Raw genomic sequence first — 27,627 nt, 5'->3', positions numbered from 1 at the left:
AAGGGAAAAAATATGCGTTTCGCACCGAGCTTTGTCAATGGGTGATGGTGGACTGAACCACCAGGCTATTTACACATGTAGAAGCCAATCAAAACAGTTGTAACACAGGTGGATTGCTGCACATACAAAATGAATGGGACATCATCGAAGAAGCAGTAGTGGCTTCAGACGCTATCCTCAGATGGCCCACCCACTGAAAACAAGGTGCAGGAGACACCTGTATTCCCATAGGAGTCACCATACTGGTAAGCACAAGATAGATGTGATAGCCATGTGGTCAGTAATGTGACCAACACATGGCTAGAAGAGATCATCCCACCGCTAACACGCAAGACTAATGATGCCGTGGTCATGTGACCAGTAACTCGACCAACACATGAGCGGAAGCAGTTATCTCACCGCTGATGCACCAATACTGAAAGTGTTGATGTATTCGCCTCTTAAAAGAAATCACATGATAATGAGTAATGTGGGGGCAGAATGGGAAGTGATGTACAATCACATCATTATAATCATGGTCATGTGGCTGGGCGGAAACGATTATATGAATGGCAGTCACATGATCGGCACGTCACAATACAGATGGACAATGACACAAAACACAGTGTGAAAGGAACCCAGGAGTTTTTTACTGTAAGAAATGGAATATTCTGCAACGGCCGCGTCAGTCACCAGAACTCAACCCCATCGATCTGCATTTCACAGACTGATCACAAAACTTAAGGGAGAAAGACCCACAAACAAGCAACAACTGAAGTCACTGCAATAAAGGCGGCAAAGCCTCACAAAGGAGGAAACCCAGCGCATAGCTCCCAACCGTCCCGCATATTGTGGGACCGTCCTAATTTTAAGACTCTGTCATGCAGTCGTCCCAGCCAGGACCTTACTTCTTCCACGCAGTGAGAAGCAGACAATATCCCGACACGCACCCCCCCCCCATGTATCAGACTACACCCCTTCCATCTCCTCTTCAACCGGTGGTTCAGAGAGTGAGAGAGTGAGCACACCGCATATCCTGATTCCGGCATTCTCCTGGACTAGTCTAAGGCAATAATTTCAGCAGCAAAACTGCAATCATCTTCAGTAGCTCCATTGTGTCTGATTTCTCAGTCTCTGTGTGCCTGCAGCAACCCCACTGCATTGAAGAAGCAGGCATACACAGGGACTCCGAGAGCAGCCACAAAACGGAGCACACAGGCTGTGGCTGCTGCTGGGGGGGACCCTGAGGAGCAGACACGATGGATTGTCTCCTCTTTTGCAGGCAGCATTTTAGTACATACTAGTTCAGTTCCTGTTATCATTACCTTACCATGGGCGTGGAGAAGAGTGAATATTCAACCGTTGCTAAAAGTGTGCGCTAATAAGGAGAATGAATATTCACTCCTCTGCACGCCCATAGTCCCGGCATGGAGAAGAGTGAATATCCCCGCAGCTCACACCAGCGTCTTAGGGCACATGGCAGTGATGTCATGCGCTGCTCAGATGCTGATGTGAGCTGCTGCTGGCAGAACAGGACGCAGCGCTAGAACAGAGGGAAGGAATCTTGAGTATGAGTGTTTATTTTTTTTATGTGTGCAGTGACGGGGGAGACATGTATACCAGGATTGGGGATGAGGGGACCATGCATACCATGTGTAAACATGAAAAAAACTCTAAAAAAATAATTTTTATTCTGATTCCTTTTAAAACACACCAAAAAACCCCTGTGATATGCAAGTAAGAAGTCGACCCCCTTTGCGGGTCATCGTGGAACGCAAACGTCATTTCCGGTCTAGAAAGTGATGCGTCCTGCTCGTTGACGACGCAACCTCTAGCGTCCTGGGTACTGGGCATGCGCAGTCTCAATCTGCAGACAGGAGACAATACAGGATGGGGAGGATGGTATCAGAAGTAGGTGTACGAGATTTACGGGGCTATGATTGAGCACGATATTTAAATACAGCCGTGGCACATACTAGCATAGCCTGCCATATCCTTCATTGAGCGACATCTTCACTCATGATTTTCTGGAGTTCTGTACATTTGGCCTCCTGATGAACCTACAGGAAGGGGAAACGCGTTGGGGTGATTTCCGGAATATGAGATAAGTTTGCAATAATGCTGCATTCTCTATTTATCTATTAGCATAGTATGAAAAATGTATTAGAATAGGCAGTCACTCATTACCTGTTTATAACTCACATTATCAGGGTCTAGCAGGGAAAGTGAGGGACAGCCGCCGTTGAATGGGGGCGCCAGATTCGTATACTAGGGTGCCAACCTCCATGACAGGCAGTATCAGTTGAGGCTTTCTAAGATAGGGCAGTTTTAAGTCTATATTGTATATGAATGTTTATCATGTTTAAGACTTCACTGACCCATGTGTGATTATCTATTTCCATTTTTGACTCAATGCTAAGTAGTCCCTAAGGGATTTTTGGACGGATCTTGATATAATCATGAACCTTCTTACCTGCATATCACAGGGAGTTTTGGTGTGTTTTAAAAGGAATCAGAATAAAAATTATTTTTTAGAGGTTTTTTCATGTTTACACATATTCTAGTTACCTCTATTTCAATAGAGTTTTTTGTACGTTTAGACCATGCATACCAGGATTGGGGATGGGGGGCCATGCATACCAGGATTGGGGATGAGGGGGCCATGCATACCAGGATTGGAAATGAGGGGGCCATGCATACCAGAATTGGAAATGAGGGGGCTATGCATACCAGGATTGGAAATGAGCGGGCCATGCATACCAGGATTGGAAATGAGGGGGCCATGAATACCAGGATTGGGGATGAGATGGCCATGCATACCAGGATTTGGGATGAGGGGGCCATGCATACCAGGATGGGGATGAGGGGTCCATGCATACCAGGATTGGGATGAGGGGACCATGCATACCAGGACTGGGGATGAGGAGGCCATGCATACCAGGATTGAGGATGAGGGGGCCATGCATACCAGGATTGAGGATGAGGGGGCCATGCATACCAGGATTGGGGTTGAGGGGGTCATGCTTACCAGGATTGAGAATGAGGGGGCCATGCATACCAGGATTGGGGATGAGGGGGCCATGCATACCAGGATTGGGACATGTGAACATGGCCTTACAGACACAAATAAGCAAGATGTATAATAGTGAAGCTACATAAAGATGAGAAAGTTCTGGCGGCTCAGACTGTGAATTAAGGAACAAAACATAATCCTCAGATCCCAACTAGAGATGAGCAGGACGCACAGATGATGTTGTGTTGCCCTGGTGATCAAAAACCGCCAGGGACACCGGAATATTAGAAATTCACGGCCTCCTGTCCAGTCGCCAGATACCGCTGATCTGGAAGCTGGACCAGAGACCCGTGAATGCATCCGCTCATCTCTAGTCCCAATGGTCCCACATACAGTGGACAGTCCTGGATTTGGGTCTGCACCCTGCGTCTGCTGAATGGCCCTCATTAGTAGCGCCCCTCTGACAACACCTCCTGCCAGAGGAGAAAGACATGGTAAATGGGCGTGGATTGGGGTGTGGCCAGGGGCATGGCCAAAGTTCCGTACACCTCGTACACACGCGGCTCCGCTCCGTACGCCTCGTACACGCGCGGCTCCGCTCCGTACGCCTCGTACACGCGCGGCTCCGCTCCGTACGCCTCGTACACGCGCGGCTCCGCTCCGTACACGCGCGGCTCCGCACGCCTCGTACACGCGCGGCTCCGCTCCGCACGCCTCGTACACGCGCGGCTCCGCTCCGCACGCCTCGTACACGCGCGGCTCCTCTCCGTACGCCTCGTACACGCGCGGCTCCGCTCCGTACGCCTCGTACACGAGCGGCTCCGCTCCGTACGCCTCGTACACGAGCGGCTCCGCTCCGTACGCCTCGTACACGAGCGGCTCCGCTCCGTACGCCTCGTACACGAGCGGCTCCGCTCCGTACGCTTCGTACACGCGCGGCTCCGCTCCGTACGCCTCGTACACGCGCGGCTCCGCTCCGTACACGCGCGGCTCCGCTCCGTACACCTCGTACACGCGCGGCTCCGCTCCGTACACCTCGTACACCCGCGGCTCCGCTCCGTACACCTCGTACACCCGCGGCTCCGCTCCGTACACCTCGTACACGCGCGGCTCCGCTCCGTACGCCTCGTACACGCGCGGCTCCGCTCCGTACGCCTCGTACACGCGCGGCTCCGCACGCCTCGTACACGCGCGGCTCCGCTCCGCACGCCTCGTACACGCGCGGCTCCGCTCCGCACGCCTCGTACACGCGCGGCTCCGCTCCGTACGCCTCGTACACGAGCGGCTCCGCTCCGTACGCCTCGTACACGAGCGGCTCCGCTCCGTACGCCTCGTACACGAGCGGCTCCGCTCCGTACGCCTCGTACACGAGCGGCTCCGCTCCGTACGCTTCGTACACGCGCGGCTCCGCTCCGTACACGCGCGGCTCCGCTCCGTACACCTCGTACACGCGCGGCTCCGCTCCGTACACCTCGTACACCCGCGGCTCCGCTCCGTACACCTCGTACACCCGCGGCTCCGCTCTGTACACCTCGTACACGCGCGGCTCCGCTCCGTACGCCTCGTACACGCGCGGCTCCGCACGCCTCGTACACGCGCGGCTCCGCACGCCTCGTACACGCGCGGCTCCGCTCCGCACGCCTCGTACACGCGCGGCTCCGCTCCGTACGCCTCGTACACGAGCGGCTCCGCTCCGTACGCTTCGTACACGCGCGGCTCCGCTCCGTACGCCTCGTACACGCGCGGCTCTGCTCCGTACACCTCGTACACGCGCAGCTCTGCTCCGTACACCTCGTACACACGCGGCTCTGCTCCGTACACCTCGTACACAAGCGGCTCTGCTCCGTACGCCTCGTACACACGCGGCTCTGCTCCGTACACACACGGCTCTGCTCCGTACACCTCGTACACACGCGGCTCTGCTCCGTACACCTCGTACACACGCGGCTCCGTTCCGTACACCTCGTACACGCGCGGCTCCGCTCCGTACACCTGGTACACGCGCGGCTCCGCTCCGTACACCTGGTACACGCGCGGCTCCGCTCCGTACGCCTCGTACACACACGGTTCTGCTCCGTACACCTCGTACACGCGCGGCTCTGCTCCGTACACCTCGTACACACGTGGCTCCGCTCCGTACAACTCGTACACATGCGGCTCCGCTCCGTACACCTCGTACACAAGCCGCTCTGCTCCGTACACCTCATACACACGCGGCTCTGCTCCGTACGCCTCGTACACACGCGGCTCTGCTCCATACACCTCGTACACACACGGCTCCGCTCCGTACACCTCGTACACACGCGGCTCTGCTCCGTACACCTCGTACACACACGGCTCTGCTCCGTACACCTCGTACACACGCGGCTCTGCTCCGTACACCTCGTACACACGCGGCTCTGCTCCGTACACCTCGTACACACGCGGCTCTGCTCCGTACACCTCGTACACATGCGGCTCTGCTCCGTACACCTCGTACACACGCGGCTCTGCTCCGTACACCTCGTACACACGGCTCCGCTCCGTACACCTCGTACACGCGCGGCTCTGCTCCGTACACCTCGTACACATGCGGCTCTGCTCCGTACACCTCGTACACACGCGGCTCTGCTCCGTACACCTCGTACACACGGCTCCGCTCCGTACACCTCGTACACGCGCGGCTCCGCTCCGTACACCTCGTACACACGCGGCTCCGCTCCGTACGCCTCGTACACACGCGGCTCTGCTCCGTACACCTCGTACACGCGGCTCCGCTCCGTACACCTCGTACACACGGCTCTGCTCCGTACACCTTGTACACACGCGGCTCTGCTCCGTACACCTCGTACACACGCGGCTCTGCTACATCCACACTGTAAACCCCTCCTGACCCCACACATAAACTTCAGCTCATCCAGCACCATGACAACCAGCACAGCAGAGTCCTGCATCCACTGAGGCCCCTGATCATGTGACCCCTGACTCCTCCCCTCCTGTGACCTCATCACAGCTCCTGTGCGCACAGAGCAGCCATATATGTGGTGGCGGCTCTGCAGGTGGAGGTATGTGGAGACCCCATTACTGGGCGCAGGGGGCATTAACCCCCTCAGCACCGTGACTCTTTTGGGGTCTTGTGTTGCCCCTTTATAAGAATCATAAGGTTTTTGTTCTGTTTCCTGTAATAGATACATACGACCCAACTATGGAGACAGGAAGGGAGGAAACGTATTGTTCTCATAGTACAGGACCCCTTTACTGACCCCCATAGTGTAATGCCCCTTATGCAGGATGTCTGATGCCCCCCCACAGTGTAATGCCCCCATTATACCCCTTATGCAGGATGTATGATGCCCCCACACAGTGTAATGCCCCCATTATGCCCCCTATGCAGGATGTATGATGCCCCCACACAGTGTAATGCCCCCATTATGCTCCTTATACAGTATGTATGATGCCCCCACACAGTCTAATGCCCCCATTATGCTCCTTATACAGTATGTATGATGCCCCCACACAGTATAATGCCCCCATTATGCCCCTTATGCAGTATGTATGATGCCCCCACACAGTGTAATGTCCCCATTATGCCTCTTATGCAGTATGTATGATGCCCCCACTCAGTGTAATGCCCCCATTATACCCCTTATGCAGGATGTATGATGCCCCCACGCAGTGTAATGCCCCCATTATGCCTCTTATGCAGGATGTATGATTCCACACAGTGTAATGCCCCCATTATGCCCCTTATGCTGTATGTATGATGCCCCCATTATGCCCCTATACGGTATGTATGATGCCCCCATTATGCCCCTATACAGTATGTATGATGCCCCCACACACTGTAATGCCCCCATTATGCCCCTTATGCAGGATGTATGATGCCCCCACACAGTGTAATGCCCCCATTATGCCCCTTATGCAGGATGTATGATGCCCCCACGCAGTGTAATGCCCCCATTATGCAGTATGTATGATGCCCCCACAGTGTAATGCCCGCATTATACCCCTTATGCAGGATGTGTAATTCCCCCATTATGCCCCTTTTTTAGTATGTATGATGCCCCCACACAGTGTAATGCCCCCATTATGCCCCTTATGCAGTATGTATGATGCCCCCACACAGTGTAATGCCCCCATTATGCCCCTTATGCATTATAGTAGATGAAATTCATAGGAACAATAGTAGGGAGAGCAATATTTATCATATATCAATCACAATAATATAATAATAGACTCCTACCATATATTAGGACTAAATATCATGGCCAATCGCTATAAACATAACAAACAAAAAACTGAAGAAAGACGATCTAGAGGCCGTATTGTAAAACTACAATATTCTTTATTAGTATCTGTAAAGATGTGCGGTTGTGGATTTTAATAATCACCTAGACAGGTTATCGATGCAATTATTATTTATTATTATAGCGCCATTTATTCCATGGCGCTTTACATGTGAAAAAGGGGTATAATACAAGAACAATTACAATAACAATAATCTTGAACACAATGTGACAGCGACTGGTACAGGAGGAGCGAGGACCCTGCCCGCGAGGGCTCACAATCTACGAGGGATGGGTGAGGATACAGTAGGTGAGGGTAGAGCTGGTCGTGCAGCGGTATGGTGGAGCGGTGGTTACTGCAAGTTGTAGGCTTGTCTGAAGAGGTGGGTCTTCAGGTTCCTTTTGAAGGTTTCCACGGTAGGCGAGAGTCTGATACGTTGGGGTAGAGAGTTCCAGAGTAGGGAGGAAGCACGGGAGAAATCTTGTATACGGTTGTGGGAGGAGGAGATAAGAGGGGAGTAGAGCAGGAGATCTTGTGAGGATTGGAGGTTGCGTGCAGGTATGTAACGGGAGACTAGGTCGGAGATATATGGAGGAGACAGGTTGTGAATGGCTTTGTATGTCATGGTTAGGGTTTTGAACTGGAGTCTCTGAGCAATGGGGAGCCAGTGAAGAGATTGACAGAGAGGAGAGGCCGGGGAATAGCGAGGGGACAGGTTGATTAGTCGAGCAGCAGAGTTTAGGATAGATTGGAGGGGTGCGAGAGTGTTAGAGGGGAGGCCACAGAGCAGGAGGTTGCAGTAGTCAAGGCGGGAGATGATGAGGGCGTGCACTAGTGTTTTTGCAGATTCATGGTTTAGGAATGTGCGGATCCGGGAGATATTTTTGAGTTGGAGTCGGCAGGAAGCGGAAAGGGCTTGGATATGTGGTTTGAAGGAGAGTTCCGAGTCCAGGGTTACCCCAAGGCAGCGAGCTTGAGGGTCTGGGGAGAGTGGGCAGCCAATGACGTTGATAGATAGGTCAGTTGGGAGGGTTGAATGAGATGGTGGAAAGATGATGAATTCTGTTTTGTCCATGTTAAGTTTTAGAAATCTGGCAGAGAAGAAGGATGAAATAGCGGACAGACATTGTGGGATTTTGGTTAGTAAGGAGGTGATATCGGGTCCAGAGAGGTAGATCTGTGTGTCATCAGCATAGAGGTGATAATGAAAGCCATGAGACTCTATGAGCTGTCCCAGGCCTAAGGTGTAGATGGAGAAGAGCAGGGGTCCTAGAACTGAACCTTGGGGGACACCGACAGATAGGGGGCGAGATGAGGAGGTGGTGTGTGAGTGGGAGACACTGAATGTCCGGTCTGTTAGGTATGAGGAGATCCAGGATAGGGCCAAGTCTGTGATGCCGAGAGATGAGAGAGTCTGGAGTAAGAGGGAATGGTCCACTGTGTCAAAGGCAGATGACAGGTCTAGGAGGAGGAGGACAGAGTAGTATCGCTTAGATTTGGCGGTTAGTAGGTCGTTTGTGACTTTAGTCAGTGCAGTTTCAGTAGAATGGTGCGGTCGGAAACCAGATTGTAGGCGGTCAAAGAGGGAGCAGGAGGAGAGGTGGGAGGACAGTTCAGAATGGACGTGTTGTTCCAGTAGTTTTGAGGCATAGGGGAGAAGTGATATGGGGCGATAGCTAGACACGGAGGATGGGTCAAGGGATGGCTTTTTGAGGATGGGTGTGATTGAGGCATGTTTGAAGCATGAGGGGAAGACACCAGTTGTTGGTGACAGGTTGAAGAGGTGGGCTAGGGCTGGGATGAAGATAGTGGTAAGGTTTGAGATGAGGTGGGACTGGATTGGGCCAAGTTTACAGGTGGTGAGATGTGATTTGGAGAGTAAGGAGGAAAGTTGATCTTCAGAAATGGTGGAGAATGTGGTTTTGGAGGAGGAGGGTTGAGTAGGTGTGTGGGGGGGGCTGTGGGGGCTTTAGGCAAAAACTTTGTCTGATGGTGTCAATCTTCTGCTTGAAGAATGAGGCAAAGTCTTCGGCTGAAATAAGAGGAGAGGGAGGAGGTACTGAGGGACGGAGGAGAGAATTGAAGGTGTTGAATAGTTGCTTAGGGTTGTGAGACAGGGAGGATATGAGAGATGCAAAGTATGTTTGTTTTGCTGCTGTGAGTGTGGACTTGAAGGTAGTGAGGGACTGTTTGAATGCGATGAAGTGCTCATGGCAGTGGGACCTTTTCCATCTACGTTCAGCAACCCTGGAGGCCCGTCGCAGTTCTTTAGTTAGGCTGGTGTGCCAGGGTTGTCTGTTGATTGTGCGAGCCTTGGTATGTGTGAGGGGGGCGACCGAATCGAGAGCTGCAGCTGTTGTGGTGTTGTATAAAGTGGCAGCAGCATCTGCATCATGTAAGGAACTAATGTCTGTAAGAGGGAGGAGGGATTCAGAGAGAGAGTGTAGGTCAAGGTGTTTGAGATTTCTACGAGGGTATGCAAGTTTGTGGAGTGGGGATTGTTGCCCCGGGGAGGAGAGAGAAGAGAATGTGAGTAGGTTGTGGTCAGAGAGAGGGAGAGGTGAGTTAGAGAGGTTAGATAGGGATCAGAGGCGGGTGAAGATGAGGACCAGTGTTTGGCCATCTTTGTGGGTGGGTGTGGTAGACCATTGAGTAAGACCAAAGGAGGAAGTGAGGGATAGAAGCTTAGAGGCAGCTGAGAGGGAAGTGTCAATGGGGATGTTAAAGTCGCCCATGAGGATAGTGGGGATGTCAACGGAGAGGAAATTAAGTAGCCAGGTGGTGAAGTGGTCAAAGAAAGTGGTGGTTGATCCTGGGGGGGCGGTACATGACAGCCAGTTGGAGGTTGGATGGGGAGTAGATGCGTACGCAGTGCTCTTCAAAAGAGGGGAGAGTAATTGCGGGCGGCAGTGGGATATGGGTGAAGGAGCACTTTTCTGAGAGGAGGAAACCTATTCCTCCACCGTGCTTGCCGGTGGGGCGGGGGGTATGGGAGAGGTGGAATCCGCCATACGCAAGTGCAGCAGGAGAGGCTGTGTCGGAGGGGGTGAGCCAGGTTTCAGTGATGCCGAGGAAGGAAAGCTTGTTAGTGATGAAGAGATCGTGAATGTAGGAAAGTTTATTGCAGACCGAACGAGCGTTCCATAGAGCTCCTGTTAGTGGAACTGGGGAAGCGGGGGCTGGGCGTATAGGTCTAAGGTTAGAAGGGTTACGAGAGTTTGGGATAGATCGTGGGTAGGAGGCGGAAGTGATTGTAGGGATGTGGTGAGGAGGGCCAGGATTTGGAGAGATGTCGCCGGCAGTAAGGAGGAGCAGAGAAAGCGTTAGTAGGTGGGAGCAAGAGAGGGCATGAGGTGGCTGTCTGTGTTTGGAGACAAAGGATTGTATATTGAGGAATAGCTCTGAGGAGAAGGTGAGATGGGTGGGGAGAATGGAGGGAGAGATGAAGAATTTAGTTTTATTCGTTCTGACCACGGTGAACAGCAATTCCAGGTAAATGTCCAACAGGCAATTCTCTTAGTCCTCGAGTTTCCAACCTGGGATCAGTAGTTCCACTGCCCCGTACCAGGTGATACCCACTGTCCCCCAACTTTTGGTTGGCCCACAGCTTTTTGTATCTCCCGCTGGTATATTGGCAGTCACAGCATATCCTCCTTCGGATGATGAATATCACGACCGCAGCCCGTGATACCACCCAGCTCTCAGTCCGACTAGCAATGAATCTTCTCTTTCTCCTGCACAGCGTTCAGCCCCCTGAATCGGCAGAAGAGCTCACCCCTCCCTCCCCCAGCTAATTGTGCCTTAGTGGAGATATTTTCTCAGGTGGAACCCATCCCCTGGGTTTGCATGTGAGACTACCTGTGGTGACTGAGAACAATGGCCCAAGGTCTCGGAGATATGGTCAGTGAATGGAATAGATACCTGAGGTTGAACTGATGAGCAAACAAATCACAAAACAAAACACAGCAAGCGAATTTCTAACAAAGCACAGAAATAAGATTGACGAAAATTGGTGCTCAGTGCTGGAAAAGTATTTAGTAAGTGGCCAGGTCCTCACAGTATCAATAATCAATCACAGGGCATGGAAGTGAACAGAGCACAGTGCATGGCTATGCACAAAGACACGCAGCAGGGAAGATACATGGTAAGAGCAATAAGTTAAAGTGTATAATTTATATATATGTGTACACCCCCTACATATCCAGGAATCAATACATATAAGAAAGAACAAGTATAAATCTGTCTTAGTATGATATGTCACTCTTAAGGGTAGTGTGGAACCACTTCAGTATGTGCAAGGCTTTATCTACCTACATACTGGCCAATCATTATAGGGTAAATTGCGGTATCAATTTGCCTTACAATCAATTTACCCTATAATGATTGGCCAGTATGTGGGTACATATAGCCTTGCACATACTGAAGTGGTTCCACACTACCCTTAAGAGTGACATATCATACTAAGACAGATTTATACTTGTTCATTCTTATATATATTGATTCCTGGATATTTAGGGGGTGTACACATATATATAAATTATACGCTTTAACTTATTGCTCTTACTATGTATCTTCCCTGCTGCGCGTCTTTGTGCATAGCCATTGCACTGTGCCCTGTCCACTTCCATGCCCTGTGATTGATTATTGATACTAATAAAGATTATTGTAGTTTTACAATACGGCCTCTAGATCATCTTTCTTCGGTTTTTTGTTTGCCCTTATGCAGTATATATGATGCCCCCACATAGTGTAATGTTCCCACAGTACCGCCATCCCCCCCACACACAGCATAATATAATTCCAGTGTCAGTAAATGAGACGAGAATTAGCAATAAGGAAGATGAGTCTATGAGAAACGTGTTCAGCTGCAGACTCCGAGGAAGAAACTGCTTGTTGTATGTGGCCTAAAATATATAGGTTTTATTAGTAGAAGTCAATGAAAATAACTGAATGTTGTAAAATAATAAAAATATCATTGCTGTTAGGGTCCCCGCCAATCTCTGTATTTTCTGGTCAGCCCCAACGAACTTGTGATTCATACAGCCAATCAGCTGCTGACGCAGTGAGTAACACAGCCAGTGATTGGGAGCATAGAGGAGATGTCCATATAAGACTAGAGAATACAACATCTACACATTCTATCTCCTGATATATTTCCCTTATTGTCTCCAGTAATTGTATTATTACACAGGATTTTTATGATGTTACGTCGGCTCATCTTCTTCTCATTCAGGTCTCTACATTATCGGATCCTCTCAGTGAAGATCTCCTATATAATACAATTTTTCAGAATTACCCATCAAAGATGGATACGGACAGCGACAAGATGGCGGAGAGGATATTACACCTCACCCTAGAGATCCTCTTCCGGCTTACTGGAGAGGTGAGAGATTCTGATGACGTCCCATTACATCATTCTTATCTATGGGAATAACAGATGGACAGAACTGGAGAGGTGAGGACTCTGGAAATGTCTGTAGTGAGATTTATTAATGTGTCTCTCCATAACCAGGATTACACAGTAGTGAAGAAGACCTCTAGTGAGCGCTGTCAGGACCCTGTGTCTGAGGGATGGGGAAGACCCCTGAGCCCAATCACAGGACCTCCACCTCACCCCCTGATACATGAGGACATCAACGACCAGAAGATCCTAGAACTCACCTACAAGATGATTGAGCTGCTGACTGGAGAGGTGACACTGCTGGGAATGCTGGGACATTATACAGTAACGCTATGAAGGGATCGGGGATGACGGTATCATTGTATGTGTCAGGTTCCTATAAGGTGTCAGGATGTCGCCGTCTATTTCTCTATGGAGGAGTTGGAGTATTTAGAAGGACACAAAGATTTGTACAAGGACGTCATGATGGAGGTTCCTCAGCCCCTCACATCACCAGGTAATAGACCGGACTAAATACACACGGCCTATAATTATCTGTATGTAAAGAATGAATTCAGTCCCTGTATGTGTTTCCTCCAGATTTATCCAGTAAGAGGACAACACCAGAGAGATGTCCCCGTCCTCTTCTTCCACTGGACTCTAAACAAGAAGATCCCAATGTTCCTCAGGATCATCAGGTAGATGGAGAGAAGGAGTCATGAGATCTCCCCTATGATATGTAGACGGCTGTGAAGGTCTTGTGTTCTGTCTTGTTTTATCCACCAGTATTATATGTTTTATACTTGTGTAATGAGAACGGTGGAGATGGCAGGATTAGAGCTGATCATAGAGGTGACTTCTCCATCTATCTGTGACTTTTACAATATTTGTTTCAGGGTGAAGATCTGACCCATATTAATACTACAGAGACATATGTGATGGGTGATGAGCGGTGTAAAGAGGAGATTCCTACATATGACTACCCAGGTGAGTAGTGACCACTAAATGCTGAGAAGTCACAGATTCTTCTCAGTCACCGGCTTTGGCTACTTTATCGGTGATGTAGATCGGCCGTATCACAATCGTGTGATCACCATTTCCCTCTAGACCACAACATATTTTAACACCCCAAACTGTCCAAATGACTTTGGGCGTTAAAAGCCCTTTTCTATAGAACTTACAGCCTGGAGGATCCACCTACCCACTGTGATTAGGAGACGTTGACCCTTACTTGCCCAGATCTGTAAACTACAAAGCCAAATGTCAGCGTATTGTGATCGACTCACTCAGCTTCTTAAAGAGGCAGACACAGGAACAGTTTCTATTTAAAGTGTGGCTGTTACCTCCAGGCCCACCCCACAAATACTCTAAAGCCTGTGAATTTTATCCTATGACCTACTCCCTCTCTACCGGTGTTCAATCATTCTAGAACTAAAGATGTCTGATTAACCCCCTCGTTTGCTGGAACCTTTTTCCTATGTTTAATTACTGGAGCTAACAATCTCAGTGCTACACATCTCTCCTCCAGTACTTTACCAGTGACTTTGTCACATTATGTAGAATGTGCTGAGAAGTTAGAAAATCACTTGAAGAAAAATATTATGATGGGCCTGTAAAAGAAAGCGGAGGGTAATGATGCTGTTGGCTTCCTAGATCCCTGATATCTTGTTGGATGAATCTACCTTCTCTCCCTTCTGTGCCGCTGAATGTGCTCATATGGTCCCTACAAGACCAGGTCCAGTCTTTCTGGAGAAATTTCACTTTTATGATCGACAACATTAAATGTGCAGTGAGGACAAGTGTGAATTTCTGTACAATAACAACAGAATTTCCCTTTATCCTGACTTTTCAATTTCTTTTAAAACCGACTAACTTCAAACAGGATCGCAATAAAATGCATAAAAAACATTACACCTGTGCCATGATATATCTCTAAGCTGTGCGTGGCTGATGGCTGTAATATACATTTATTCACGCCTGCAGGAGATGTGGTGGCATGGCTCCAGCCCTGGTTTCATGGATTCACTCCACATCATAAATTCCATTATGTTTTCAATCCTAAGGAATTCAGATTACTGCACAATCTCTCCTGAAATGGGGAGCACGAATACTTTCTCCACTCTTCTGGTCAGGACTCCTAGTAGCTCCAATGGTCCACAATAAATGAGTGCAAGTCCAGTTTAGTGTTGGAGCTCCCCCCTCATACATATATTGTTGTTGGGGGTGTAACATTTTTTTTATTCTAAGTCTATTGGTTTACAGATTTTCATTTTGTATGATTGTGGTGGGATCGGCCTGCCTCACTTATGTTACTCAGTAACTCCCTGGTCTCTTTAAAAAAAGCTTTCCATTGCCTCTTCCAAATGCCAGATATTCAAATTTAAGACACCTCAGCTCTGCACTATTATAAAAAGTTCTCTTTAAATGTCTAATATTTCTTCTTGAAACTCATCTGACAGAAAATATTGGATTTTACGATAATTTAGAGTTTGTGGCTGTTGGTAATCTATTTACTCCAGAGAAGTTTCCCCACTAGTTATTCTTCTCATTTTTTTTACTGATGAAGACTGTTCAGCCTAATCTTTTCAGTAGAAAATATGATGTGTTATTGTCTATAGTCACAGTTTTCCCCATCAACCTTTAACTTCTTTAACCCATCTACATGAATCTGGACTTACACAGAGACACCTAGGCTTGGGCCTTGGTGTGACCTGTTGTTCTGTAGAGTCAGATATGAAAAATAGTCATTTAGCCAGGTCAGAACCCGGAGGGCAGAGAAAATACAAAATCAGAAGGTAAAAGAGTAGTCAGTAGTGGTGCTTGGGTACTATTTACTCGAGCAATTTTCCAGCGGTTCCCTCTACAACCCCTCCATATCCTCCGTAGGGCTGGAGAGAGTCTAACATTTTTTCAAATCTATGGAAACAGTGCTGAAATGGCATGGGAACAGCATGGGGAAGACCCCCTGGAATCATCTCTGACTTCCAGGTTGCTGCTGTGAACAATGTTACCAGAGTAGTACTTTTACGGGCTGACAATAAAAAATACAAAAACGAAGATAAAATGGATTTTCCTGGAAAAAAATTTTAAGAAACATTTTTTCCAGGATAATGACTTCTATATAATGCAAAATAAATAACAGAAAAAATACTCCTCCACACCTTGGGCTATGTTCACACTGAGTGTTTTTGCACGTTCACATTGCTTTCAACGGTGAAAAATACATTGACCGGTAAATGTAATTTTAACATTTTACTACCTTATCTGGCCATGTGGTGTGTTGGACATGATCAGATACATCTGTTTCATTTATGAAAGAGAGACTCTGAAAGTCCCATTTTTTTTTCAGGCCTCACTATTAATAAAGCGCCATCAGGCGGCCCTTACTATTGTTAGAGTACCCTGCGGCGGCCACTAAAGCTGGACGGCCAAGTTCCGCAAGTAAGCACTTCCAGCTGACGGAAGCCACTGGCACAGATAGCAGCTGATTTGCGGGGGTGCCTGGTGCGGGACCCAGGCCAATTAGACATTGATTCCCTATCCTACGGATGGGGTATAAATGTAAAATTAGTGGACAACTTCTTTAATACTGTAAAGTTTGAAATTTGCATGGCCATATATTGCTACTGCAATATAACGTATCCATCTGAGGTGGTCAAATTTTCTTTTTCGTATACATTATGTAAAGTTTGAAACTCGGAGGTCCAGCAGGCGGCCATCATAATTTATAGGGTGCCAGCAAGTGGCCTCCACTATTTTTAGAGGGCCAGTAGGCATCTTGTGGACAGATGAGACCAAGATAGAGCTTTTTGGTAAAACACATCATTCAACTGTTTACTGTAAATGGAATGAGGCCTAAAAATAAAAGCACACAGAACTTACTGTCAAATATAGTGGAGGTTAAGGCTGTGATGCGTTTTTTAAGAGTTTCCCCAGCGGCAAAAACGCTTAAAAAATGCATGGTAGAAAGCCTGCCATGGTCCCCAATGATAATCCGCATGTGCTGCGCACATTCTGCAGAAATTTTCGCTGCGGATTATCATTGCGGAAAAAAATGCAGCACTACCAATTATTTTGCGGAAGTGCTGCATTTTTGCCGCCTTTGACTTGCATTGAAACGCATGGATTACGCATCACTGCATATGTAGATGTTCGTTCCACGCGTTTCAATGTGCGGATGGTACCCGGGTGTGGAGGACAGGAGACTCTCCTCCGGATCCGGGTACCATAGAACCTGTGAAAAAAAGAATAAAAAATAAATGTTATATTTACCTTCTGATGGCCCCCGCTGCGCTTGTCCTCCCTTGCCGGCAGATCGCGATGGACTGAAGGACCTGCGCTGACGTTATAGTCATGTGACGGCAGGTCCTTCAGTGCTGTGTACCGCGATCTGCCGGCAGCCAGGACGGAGCGAAGCAAGACTGCGGGGGCCATCAGAAGGTAAGTATAGATTTATTTTTTATTTTTAACCATTCTTTTACGGTCACACCATATAAATCCATGCCGTTTGCATGGATTTATATAGTGTGACCAAGTTGACAATCACTTTCCAAGTGATGCTAAAGTTGCTTGGAAAGCGCTTGTCAACCCGCATGCGGAAATGCATGTGAAGAAAGCTTCACATCCGCATGTCCCTGGCAGGAAAAACGCATGTACAATCCGCATGCGTTTTTTTCTGCCAGGGATATGCAAAAACGGTCAGGAAAAATCCGGAGCATTTCTGCATCTTGGGCACATAGCCTAAAAGATATTTAGTGGTTGTTTTGCTTCCTCTGGCACTGAATGCCTTGACTGTGTGTAAGGCATCATGAAATCTCAATATTCCCAAAAGATTTTGGGTAGCAATGTAGTGCCCAGTGTCAGAAAGTTGGATTGGCGTCATGGGTCTTTCAGCAGGACAATGACCCCAAGCATAATTCAATAAGCAGCCATAAATGAAAGGAAACAAAGCACTGGAGAGTTCTGAAGTGGTAATTCCAGGTCCTGTAGCGTCAAGTATCTCACCACTCCCTCTTACATACAGAAGCTGAAGAGAAACTGACACATTAAATCAGTACATTTTGTTAAATTTATGAATTTCTGTCAACTATGATAAATTTCTGTAAACTTTGATGAATTTCTGAGTACAGATCACCGTAAAAATTTTGAATTGGTCAATGAGTGAATGGAAGAAATCAATTAAGTTATGAACTGTGGAAAAGATGTATGTGACCAGAATGAACACTCATTTCCAGCAGATGCTACCACCTAGCACCTATCCCTATACTAAATGTAGCTAACAGTGGTATTAATAAGGAATAGCATAGATTTTTTTTTCTTTTTTGCTTGCAGCAGCACTGAGTATAAGGCTATAATCCCTGACTAGATACCTGTAATACGCTATCCCTAGTGCTATAGCTCACCCGTACACAAATTGCAGATGAGAGGTAATATTGCAGAATATAAAATAGATTTTAACCCGTCCCCGAAGAGTATATTTTTGGGACATGGCAGCACCAAACTGTGAAGGAATGCAAGCAACCCTGCCTGCTTTGATGAATTTCTGAGTGCAGATTACATTAAAAAACACATCTGTCAATGAGTTTTTTGAAGAATACAATCAAGTTATAGACAGTGTATGCAAGACAATGAACACTCATTTCCAGCAGGGGTATACATGTATATTGTAAAGAATGTTAGAAGTAGGTCTCTAAAACTTATTCATGCGGGCATCCTAAATACCTTTAAAATAATTAATGGGGGTGTTGCATGATGATCACCCTGTTATGGTGGTGGAGGATGAGAAGAAGGAATAGGACAACATAAAAAAGAAGAAATCCTGAAGCATATACCCCTATCTGGGTGTGAAGATTTGCATGGGAATAGACCAGAAAAAAAAATGGATTTGAGTTTATGTTCTGTTGCTGTCATCTGGTGGTGTTGAGAAGTCTGGGCCAATCCAGGCCTTGTTTATTTTGATATGAGTCAGCCTGTCAGCATTGTTAGTTGACAGGTGGACACACCTATCAGTTATAATACCCCCGGCGCACTAAAAACCCGCTCTGACAAAACGTTAGGGGCGGACCAGGACCTTCAAGGCGTAGTGAAGACAGTTCATGCTCGTGTCTAACTTGGATACCTAATAGTTGTAAGGCACAGAGGAATCATGAAGGACCGTGGTACAGTCAGCAAGGTACTCCTTCAACATCTTCCAAAACTTTTCCCTCCTTGTCAGACTACCCTGTACATCAGGGCCTGGGCACTGGGAGGGTCTGAGAAAACTGTCCCAGACCTTTGAGAGTGTTCCCCTGCTACTACTGCATATGGCTTTGTATGTCTGTCTCCCTGTACTCATTGGTTGTCCAATGAACTTTGACCTCTATCGCCTACTTTGTCAGGTGGGAATTTTTTATATTCTTCAACTAAGGCCTTCTGGTACTGCAACATTTTATTAGACTTCTCTGCCACTTGAAGGAGAGATAGAAAGTTCTCCTTGTAGCATGGGTCTAGAAGGGTGATCAACCGGTAATTACTGTTGCCCAAAATGTGTACAACGTGAGGGTCACGGGAAAGGCAGCGGAACATAAACATAGCCATATGTAACAGACTGCAGAGAGCCAAGACTTCCCTGTCTCCACCAAGATGGATGATTGTCCATCATCTCCTCCTCATACTCCTCTTTATCCTCCTCCTCTTCAGCCACGCTGAACAGATGGGATGATGGTGGTGTGGGTTGTACCGTCTGTAGCGCAGGAAACCTGCCTGTGTTCCTCATTATCACCCAATCCACGTTGAAAAGATGATACGAGTCTGGGCTGTGTAGTATCACCCTGTATAGTTTCTTGCCCCATCTCAACTTGCTGCGCCTGCAAAGCCTCGTCTTTAATTGTGAGCAGCGAGTGTTTCAGTAGGCAGAGAAGCGGGATGGTGACGCTGATTATGGCATCACCACCGCTCACTATCTTGGTGGAGTCCTCAAAGTTTTGGAAAACCGCGCAGATGTCAGACATCCATGCCCACTCATCAGCTCTTATGTGCGGACACTGATCAGAATGTTGACGGGCGTGTTGGAGTTGGTACTCAACAACTGCCCTCTGCTGCTCACAAAGCCTTGTTAACATATGCAACGTTGAGTTCCAACACATGGTGACATCGTACAACAATCGGTGAGCTGGAAGTTGCAAACGCTGCTGAAGCACAGCCAGGGCGATGGAAGCTGTAGCTGACTTGCGGAAATGGGCACCCACAGTGTACTTTCACAAGCAGCTCAGGCAGATCATGGTAGGTTTTGAGAAACCGCTGAACCACTAAGATGAGCACGTGGGTCAGGCATGGTACATGTGCTAGGTTGCCAAGCTTCAGAGCCACTAGCAGGTTGCGGCCATTATTACACACGACCATGCCTGGTTGTAGGTTCAGTGGTGAGAGCCACAGATCTGCCTGCTCTGTTACAGCTTTCAACAACTCTGCAGGGGTGTGCAGTTTGTCACCTAAGCAGATTAGCTTCAGCAGAGCCTGTTGCTGCTTGACCAAGGCAGTGCTGAAAGTTTCCAGCTTGATGTTTTTGACGTTTCAGAGATATGGAGGATGAGGAGGCGAAAGAGGTGCAGGAACTGCTGTACAAGGTGGGGGCAACCCTGATTGAACCAGGGCCCGCAATCCTCGGCATCGGTAGCACGTTCCGCCCCAAGATCCGACTGGGTCCCGGCTTCCACAATATTCACCCAGTGTGCCGTCAGGGAAATGTAACATCCCTGGCCACAAGCACTTGTTCACATGTCTTTGGTTAGGTGGACCTTCATAGTAACTGTGTTGTGAGGGCACGGGTAATGTTAAGGGACACGTGCTTGTGTAAGGCAGGGATGGTACATCGGGAGAAATAGTGGCTGCTGGGGACTGAGTACCTAGCTTCTGTCTCCACAAGCCTAAAATGCAACATTTCCAGTGCAAGCAGTCTCGAAATGTGGCCGTTTAGTATTGTGGCCTGTGGGTGTGCGGGTGGCTGCGTATTTCCGCTTGTGTTTCAAGGGACAACTGAATGCTGCTCTTGGACAAGGACATGAATGCGGTTTCTACGACAGGTGGAGAGCAGGAGGCATCTTCACCAGCATCATGGACACGGGATTGGCATGCACATACAACAGGTGAAGAGGCAGTGGTGTCACCCACCGACACTATTTCTGGTCCTGGCGTTCGGCCCAATTAGTCGAGTGCTTTGCTATCGTGTGCCTGGGCATGCTGGTGGTGGTCAGGCTGGTAGCTGTGCTGCCCCTGCTGATGCTGGCACAGTAGATGTTGCAAATGGCCTTTTTTGGGTTAACTGGACAGTTTTTAAAAAAGCGCCAGACTCAGGAAGACCTAACCCTTGGACTGGCAACTTCCCACGTGCTGGTATTCTGGAGAACAGTTGCCCGCCTTGTCTCTGTGGTCACGTCACTACCTCTTCCTGCCTGTTGTGGTGCTATGGATCCCACCTTCTCTGCGCTGCTGTCTTTGCTCTGCTTGTCACCTTCCCAGATTGGGTCAGTAACTTCATTTTCCACTATCTCGTCTTCCCCGTCCACACCCTTGTCTTCCTCCTGACTTACAAATATTTGGGTATCGCTAAGTGTGATCTCCTCCTGCTTGAAGCGAACACAAAAATTAGCAGGATTAAGAGCCCTAATATGACAAAATGGCAGAAAACCAGAACATTAGAAATCCCCATAAAGTGACTCCATTTTGGAAATTATAACCCTCAATGAATTAATCTATAGGACTAGTAACTATTTTGACTCCACAGGCACTTTCCGGAAATTAGCACGCACTGGATTTTGGAAAGTGAAAATTGCACATTAACCATTTTATTACCCAACACATAGTGCCCAGATTGTGCTCCAGGAGACACACACCGTAAATTGACTTGGTTCTTCTCACTATAGTAATGCCAAATTCATGGATGCTAAATGTGGTTTGGCACACTGCAAGGGTCAGAAGCAAGGGGGGCATTTTTTTTTGGGGAGAGCGGATATTGCTGGATTGGTTTATGGAAGCCATGCTTCTTTTTAAGAGCCTTTGAGCCACTAATAATGTGGAAACCTGTTTTTCCACTGACAGATAATGGACCTGAGTGGGGACTTGTTTTTTTGCAGGATGAGTAGAAGTTTTTATTGGTATTATTTTCGCCTACATAACATTGTTTAGTGGCTTTTTATTCCATATTTTGGAGGCAGAATGAACAAACAATTGAACACCACACTCTACTGGTTCATGCTATGAGGTTTTCTATTAGACTGTGAACTGTCATTGTCTTGGTGAATAATAACATTTTTCTACGTAACTGCCATTGTTACTAACAGTTAACAATAAGTAGAAATGTTCAAAAATATTACATTCAAGGATATTTTATTAAAAAATTATAATTGTTTTTATTCTTGGCAGATGACTGTACCAGGAGATCAGAGGGACAGCCGACATCTTCAATTTTTAAATCCGATGATCTTGAGATCCCACAAGATGCAATTAAAGTGAATGCCATTACTCCATATATATCATCATCCCTTCACAGCAAAGATCTGTCATCTGATCCATTGAAACAGATCCTGTCTTCTGATTTGTTACCGACTACTAAGGAAAATCAAAGTCACAAAATAAGCATTAAAAATCAAACTGCTCCTAAAGCAAATAATCCATTTTCACGTTCAGATTATGGAAATAGATTTCCTCTCCAAAAGTTTATTATTAAGAATCAAGACATTCACACAGCAGAGAATATATTTTATTGTTCCAAGTGTGGGAAATGTTTTAACCTGAAATCGAAGCTTGTTCGTCACCAGAGAACTCACACAGGGGAGAAGCCATTTTCATGTTCAGAATGTGGGAAATGTTTTATGAAGAAATCATCTCTTCTTAGTCACCAGAGAACACACACAGGGGAGAAGCCTTTTTCCTGTTCAGAATGTGGGAAATATTTTAGACATAAATGTAGTCTTGTTTTGCACCAAATAGCGCACACAGGGAAGAAGTCTTTTTCATGTTCAGAATGTGGGAAATGTTTTAACCGGAAACAGAATCTTGATAACCACCAGAGGACCCACACAGGGGAGAAGCCTTTTTCATGTTCAGAATGTGGGAAATGTTTTAACCGGAAACACAATCTTGATAACCACCAGAGAACTCACACAGGGGAGAAGCCTTTTTCATGTTCAGAATGTGGGAAATGTTTTAAATGGAAACAGGATCTTGATAACCACCAGAGAACTCACACAGGGGAGAAGCCTTTTTCATGTTCAGAATGTGGGAAATGTTTTAACCGGAAACAGAATCTTGATAACCACCAGAGAACTCACACAGGGGAGAAGCCTTTTTCATGTTCAGAATGTGGGAAATGTTTTAAATGGAAAACAGATGTTGTTATACACCAAAGAACCCACACAGGGGAGAAGCCTTTTTCATGCTCTGAATGTGGGAAATGTTTTAGCTGGAAATCACATCTTCGTAGCCACCAGAGAACCCACACAGGGGAGAAGCCTTTTTCTTGTTCAGAATGTGGGAAATGTTTTAACCGGAAACAGAATCTTGATAACCACCAGAGAACTCACACAGGGGAGAAGCCTTTTTCATGTTCAGAATGTGGGAAATGTTTTAAATGGAAATCAGATGTTTCTATACACCAAAGAACCCACACAGGAGAGAAGCCTTTTTCATGCTCAGAATGTGGGAAATGTTTTAGCTGGAAATCACATCTTCATAGCCACCAGAGAACCCACATAGGGGAGAAGCCTTTTTCATGTTCAGAATGTGGGAAATGTTTTATCCGGAAACAGAATCTTGATAACCACCAGAGAACCCACACAGGGGAGAAGCCTTTTTCATGTTCAGAATGTGGGAAATGTTTTATCCGGAAACAGAATCTTGATAACCACCAGAGAACCCACACAGAAGTGAGGCCTTTTTCCTGTTGAGAATGTGGGAAATGTTTTAACCAGAAATCAGATTTGAATAAGCCCCAGAGAATTCATACAGGGGATAAGCGGTTTTCATGTTCAGAATGTTTGACAAGTTTTAACTGAAAATTGTATCTTCCTAATGGGGTTGTCCAATACTAGGGCAACCACTTGTCATTCCTCATGTTTGGCCTCATTAAAATAAAAACACTCATACTCACCCTCTGTGTCGTCGCTGTTCCAGCCATGTCTGCACTTGTGTACCCGGGCTATTGTGAGGTTGTTACATCACACGAGCGCTGCGCCCAGTCAGCGCCAGCTTCACTGTCCCCGACTTCAGACAGATTGAACAACAACAGGAAGCCAGGGCTACAGCTGCTTTCTGACTTTCTCTTATTGTTCGATGTGTCCAAAGGTGGAGACAGTCATGCCAGGGCTGATTGGGCACAGGGCTTACATGACGTAACAACGTCATATAATCCCTGGAAATGCAAGTGCTGACACCACTAGAACGGCACAGGCATGGGAAGTTTGTATAATTGTTTTTATTTTAACAGGACCAAACATGAGAAATGAGAAGGGGTTGTCTAAGTAGTGGACAGCCCCATTTAAAGATCAAAAATCCCACACAGAGAGAAGACATTATCATACCTAGAGTGTGAGAAATGAATTTCTGGAAAATCGTATTTTGTTGACCATCAAAAATAACTCAGACAGGTAGAAACTATATATGTTATTAACATATTGTACGTACGTATTGTGTGTATGTAAATGTGAATCAGAGCTCTGTGTATATAAATATGCATATGTAGCAGAGCTGTGTGTATGTAAATGTGCGTATGTAGCAGAGCTGTGTGCATGCACTGTCCATGCAGCAGTGTTAGAAAGACCACATGAGCCAGGGTTCATCCTATTGATTGCTGTACTCCTTTCCCGTTGGTATAACAATTCTCAGACCATGCAGGGTAGGGGACCACACTCAGATAAGACTTTATTGGATCAACAACAGTTAACAGCATATACTACAATCCCATTGGCTCACTGGGGATTAGAACCTCAGCGACTTTGGGGCATTTAGGGCCAATCTGCTGCCAACTACCAGGATGATGAAGATTCCCCACGGGACCCACAGGATTTTAAGAGTGTTAGTGTGGAATAATGGGCCAAAATCACACCTGGGCAATGCATGTGACTAGTTTCTCCATACAGGAGGTATCTTGAAGCTGTCATCGCCAGCAAAGGCTTTTGTGTGAAGTATTAAATAAACTTAAGTAAGTGAGTTAAATACTTATTCCCTGTGTCATTTCTCTTTATTACAAATAACTTAATTTTTGGCCATCTTTGGTTTGATATCTTTAAATAGTTAGGTCCAGAAAATATTTGGACAGTGACACACGCGAGCACGCGATCCAGACTACGCTCTATGTAAGTATGGGTAAGCGACCAGTGAGCGTATGGCGCAACACCCTGGGTTCCACAGCCTGGAATCCGTGTTTAACGCCCTCCGTACGGTCACTGTCAGCTTCACGATAGCCCAATTATTAATAGTCTCTGCCACCACCGGCCGAGTTTGAAATATAATACAGGCCTGGCCGGATGCCTGCGTTTTGGTAGCATATGGCTTCGGGGAAGGGAACGATTACAGAACAAAAGAAACAGGACTATTAAATTTTATATTTAATCCAAAAGGGAGGCCGTGTTTAGGAAAAATATATTCAAGGATGTTACAAGGGAGACATGAAAATACATACGCAGTTACATAAAATAAACAGGGTAAAAAGAAGACAACTTACTCTATACGATCACGGAGATGATTCAATATAGGTGGAAGAGGGGCTCCCCAGATGGATTATACTGTTATTGAACAGGACCCGTTGCTTATAATTCTTATTCCCCCCTGGCAATGAGTGCTTCTGTACTGTCCATGAGTTCTCTTATACCTAAGGGGAGATCTGGCCACACGCCCCTTGTGGTGACATCATGTGGACCGGTCTCCAGCCTGAACATTTTTATTAAAAACGCTAACTTCTGCAATAACTCATCGCTCGTTGATCGCAGAAGCTTGCAAACTACGCCATTTTTTCCCTTATGATTTTAGCTTTATTTAGATATCACACATCACATAGCTGCAGTCTGCTATTCTGGTGTTTTTGTTCTTCCGCTCCCTGATTTTGGTTACAGCCCTGGAAAACTACCTATACATTCCTGGGCTGATTTGGTCACTACACAGATGGGTCCCGTTACTGTCGGACCTATGGAACTCACAAGATTTCATATTTCATATCGGAGTCAGTGCATCTACAAATTTTCCTTTGAGGCTCGGGAATTGTTTGTGAGGGCCTTTGAACGTAACGAACCATTTCCTCTTTCCTCCAAACTCTGGCCTGGGAGAAGGTGTCAATCTATCTCAGGTCTGTGTTAAGAGGAGATACATTTGCATTTTAGCTTGTAACACTTCATGGTAGGCATGTTTGTTTAAAGCCTTTTGGCTGTGGGTGATAATTTGCAGGAAGACACTGGATAATTGTCATCTCTGAACAAACACTACAGGAGAGGGCATGGGAGAAGGGGCTAATATTCTGTTATGTCCCTGACATTAATATTTTCCTGACACACATCATAATTGGATGTAGGGTTTAGGAATTACAGCTCTTTAATATGGGGCTGCATCTTTTTCAAGGGACCAAAGGTAATTGGACAATTATTTCAAAAGCTCTTTCACTGGCTGTATGGGCTCTTCCCCCATTAATCCATCATCAATTAAGAAGGTAATAGGTCTTGTGCTGATTCCAGGTGTGGCTTCTGTATTTGGAAGCTGTTACTGTGACCCCATAACACAGAAAAGAGCTCTCAATGGAAGAGAAAAGATCAAATCTACCAATGATCAGAAATATTAGGAGTTGCTAAATTAACAGCATGGTATATTTTGCAAAAAAAAGAAAGTTCATTTCTGAGCTTGGGGACTCAAAAAGGTGTGCACGCCCACTGAAGGAAACCGTGGTGGATGATTGCAGAATCCTTTCTATGGTGAAGAAAAGCCCCTTCACAATATGAACCTACGTGAAGAAAACTTTCCAGGAAAAAGGTGTTTCAGTGTTTAGGTCCACCATAAAAGAGCAGACTTCATAAGAGCAAATAAGCAAATACAGAGGGTTCACCACAAGGTGCAAAGCATTCTTTGGACAGATGAAACTAATATCAACCTGTATAAGAAAGATGGGAAGAATAAAGTTTGGAGAAGGCTTGAAACGGCTCATGATCCAAACACAGCACATCTTCTGTAACACATGGTGGAGGCTGTGTGAAGTTTCAGGCATGCTTGGTTTCCAATGGCCGATATTTTCTGCTCAGATACCACCAAATGCAGTAAGGTTGATTGGACGGCGTGTTACGATACAGGCACAGTACTGCTGGAAACCAGTGGCCAAAGGAGCATGAGCAGAAGCAGAAGTTCTTGTAGTTGGCAAAAGGAGTTGTAGGAAACAATCCGTAGATAGGTGTGAACAATCTAGGAAAGAATGTTCAGGAGCTTGGAGACTGGAAACTAGGCTAACACCTAGACACAATACTCAAGCAATGAGTGAGTCCATGCGGCTAAACAGGAAACAAGATTGATCCCACAGGATCAGAATCTGCCATAGTAAAGGGCAATTGCAGAACACAGCAACAGCCTCCAGTGGTAAGGAGCGGAATAGCAGCACAATTATTAAGGTGAACAATAGCAGCCACTAGTGGTCAAACTGTAGAAGGACAACTGGAATTCTAACATTTCTTCCCCCTTTCAACAGCGGCCTCTGGATGATGCTTGGCTTGGTTTATGTGGGTATTTTTGGGGAAACTTTAAGCAGTCGAAGATCATTGACAGGTTCCCAGGAGTTAGCTTCAGGCGCGTACCCTTGCCACTTTATTAATTACTGCAACTTGTTTCTGAATATTCTGGAATCCAGAACCTTTTCAACTGTGTAATGTTCTTGCTCATCCACTTTAATTGGATCAGGAGGGGGTAGACAACAACCTGGAAAATGATTTGGATCAAATGGCTTTAGTAAAGAGACATGGAACACTGGATGTATCTTCATTGTTGT

At 46.7% G+C, this 27,627-nt stretch overlaps 1 protein-coding gene across 1 annotated transcript; it reads left to right on the top strand.

Moving 5' to 3' along the window:
• The first annotated feature begins 5,975 nt into the window (after positions 1-5,975).
• Positions 5,976-24,833, top strand: LOC141197750 (uncharacterized). The gene is made up of 7 exons (XM_073662836.1): positions 5,976-6,036; positions 12,492-12,641; positions 12,771-12,950; positions 13,032-13,155; positions 13,239-13,336; positions 13,535-13,625; positions 22,038-24,833. The coding sequence occupies exons 2-7, from the start codon at positions 12,564-12,566 to the stop codon at positions 23,558-23,560; spliced, it is 2,094 nt and encodes a 697-aa protein (XP_073518937.1). The 5' UTR covers positions 5,976-6,036; positions 12,492-12,563; the 3' UTR covers positions 23,561-24,833.
• The last annotated feature ends 2,794 nt before the right edge of the window (positions 24,834-27,627 follow it).

The sequence above is a fragment of the Phyllobates terribilis genome, unplaced genomic scaffold, assembly GCF_046119375.1.
Source record: "Phyllobates terribilis strain yellow unplaced genomic scaffold, ASM4611937v1 Scaffold_86__1_contigs__length_6382490, whole genome shotgun sequence".
NCBI classification, from domain to species: Eukaryota; Metazoa; Chordata; class Amphibia; order Anura; family Dendrobatidae; genus Phyllobates; species Phyllobates terribilis.
The sequence above is the reverse complement of the archived record's forward strand: the minus strand, read 5'-3'. Positions and strand labels throughout refer to the sequence as shown.

Excerpts from the sequence above, each read along its gene's own strand:
- LOC141197750 (XM_073662836.1), top strand. The coding sequence starts at position 12,564 with ATGGATACGGACAGCGACAAGATGGCGGAGAGGATATTACACCTCACC. Across the intron at positions 13,337-13,534 it reads ATGTTCCTCAGGATCATCAG|GGTGAAGATCTGACCCATAT; the intron begins GTAGATGGAGAG and ends TATTTGTTTCAG. Across the intron at positions 13,626-22,037 it reads TCCTACATATGACTACCCAG|ATGACTGTACCAGGAGATCA; the intron begins GTGAGTAGTGAC and ends TATTCTTGGCAG.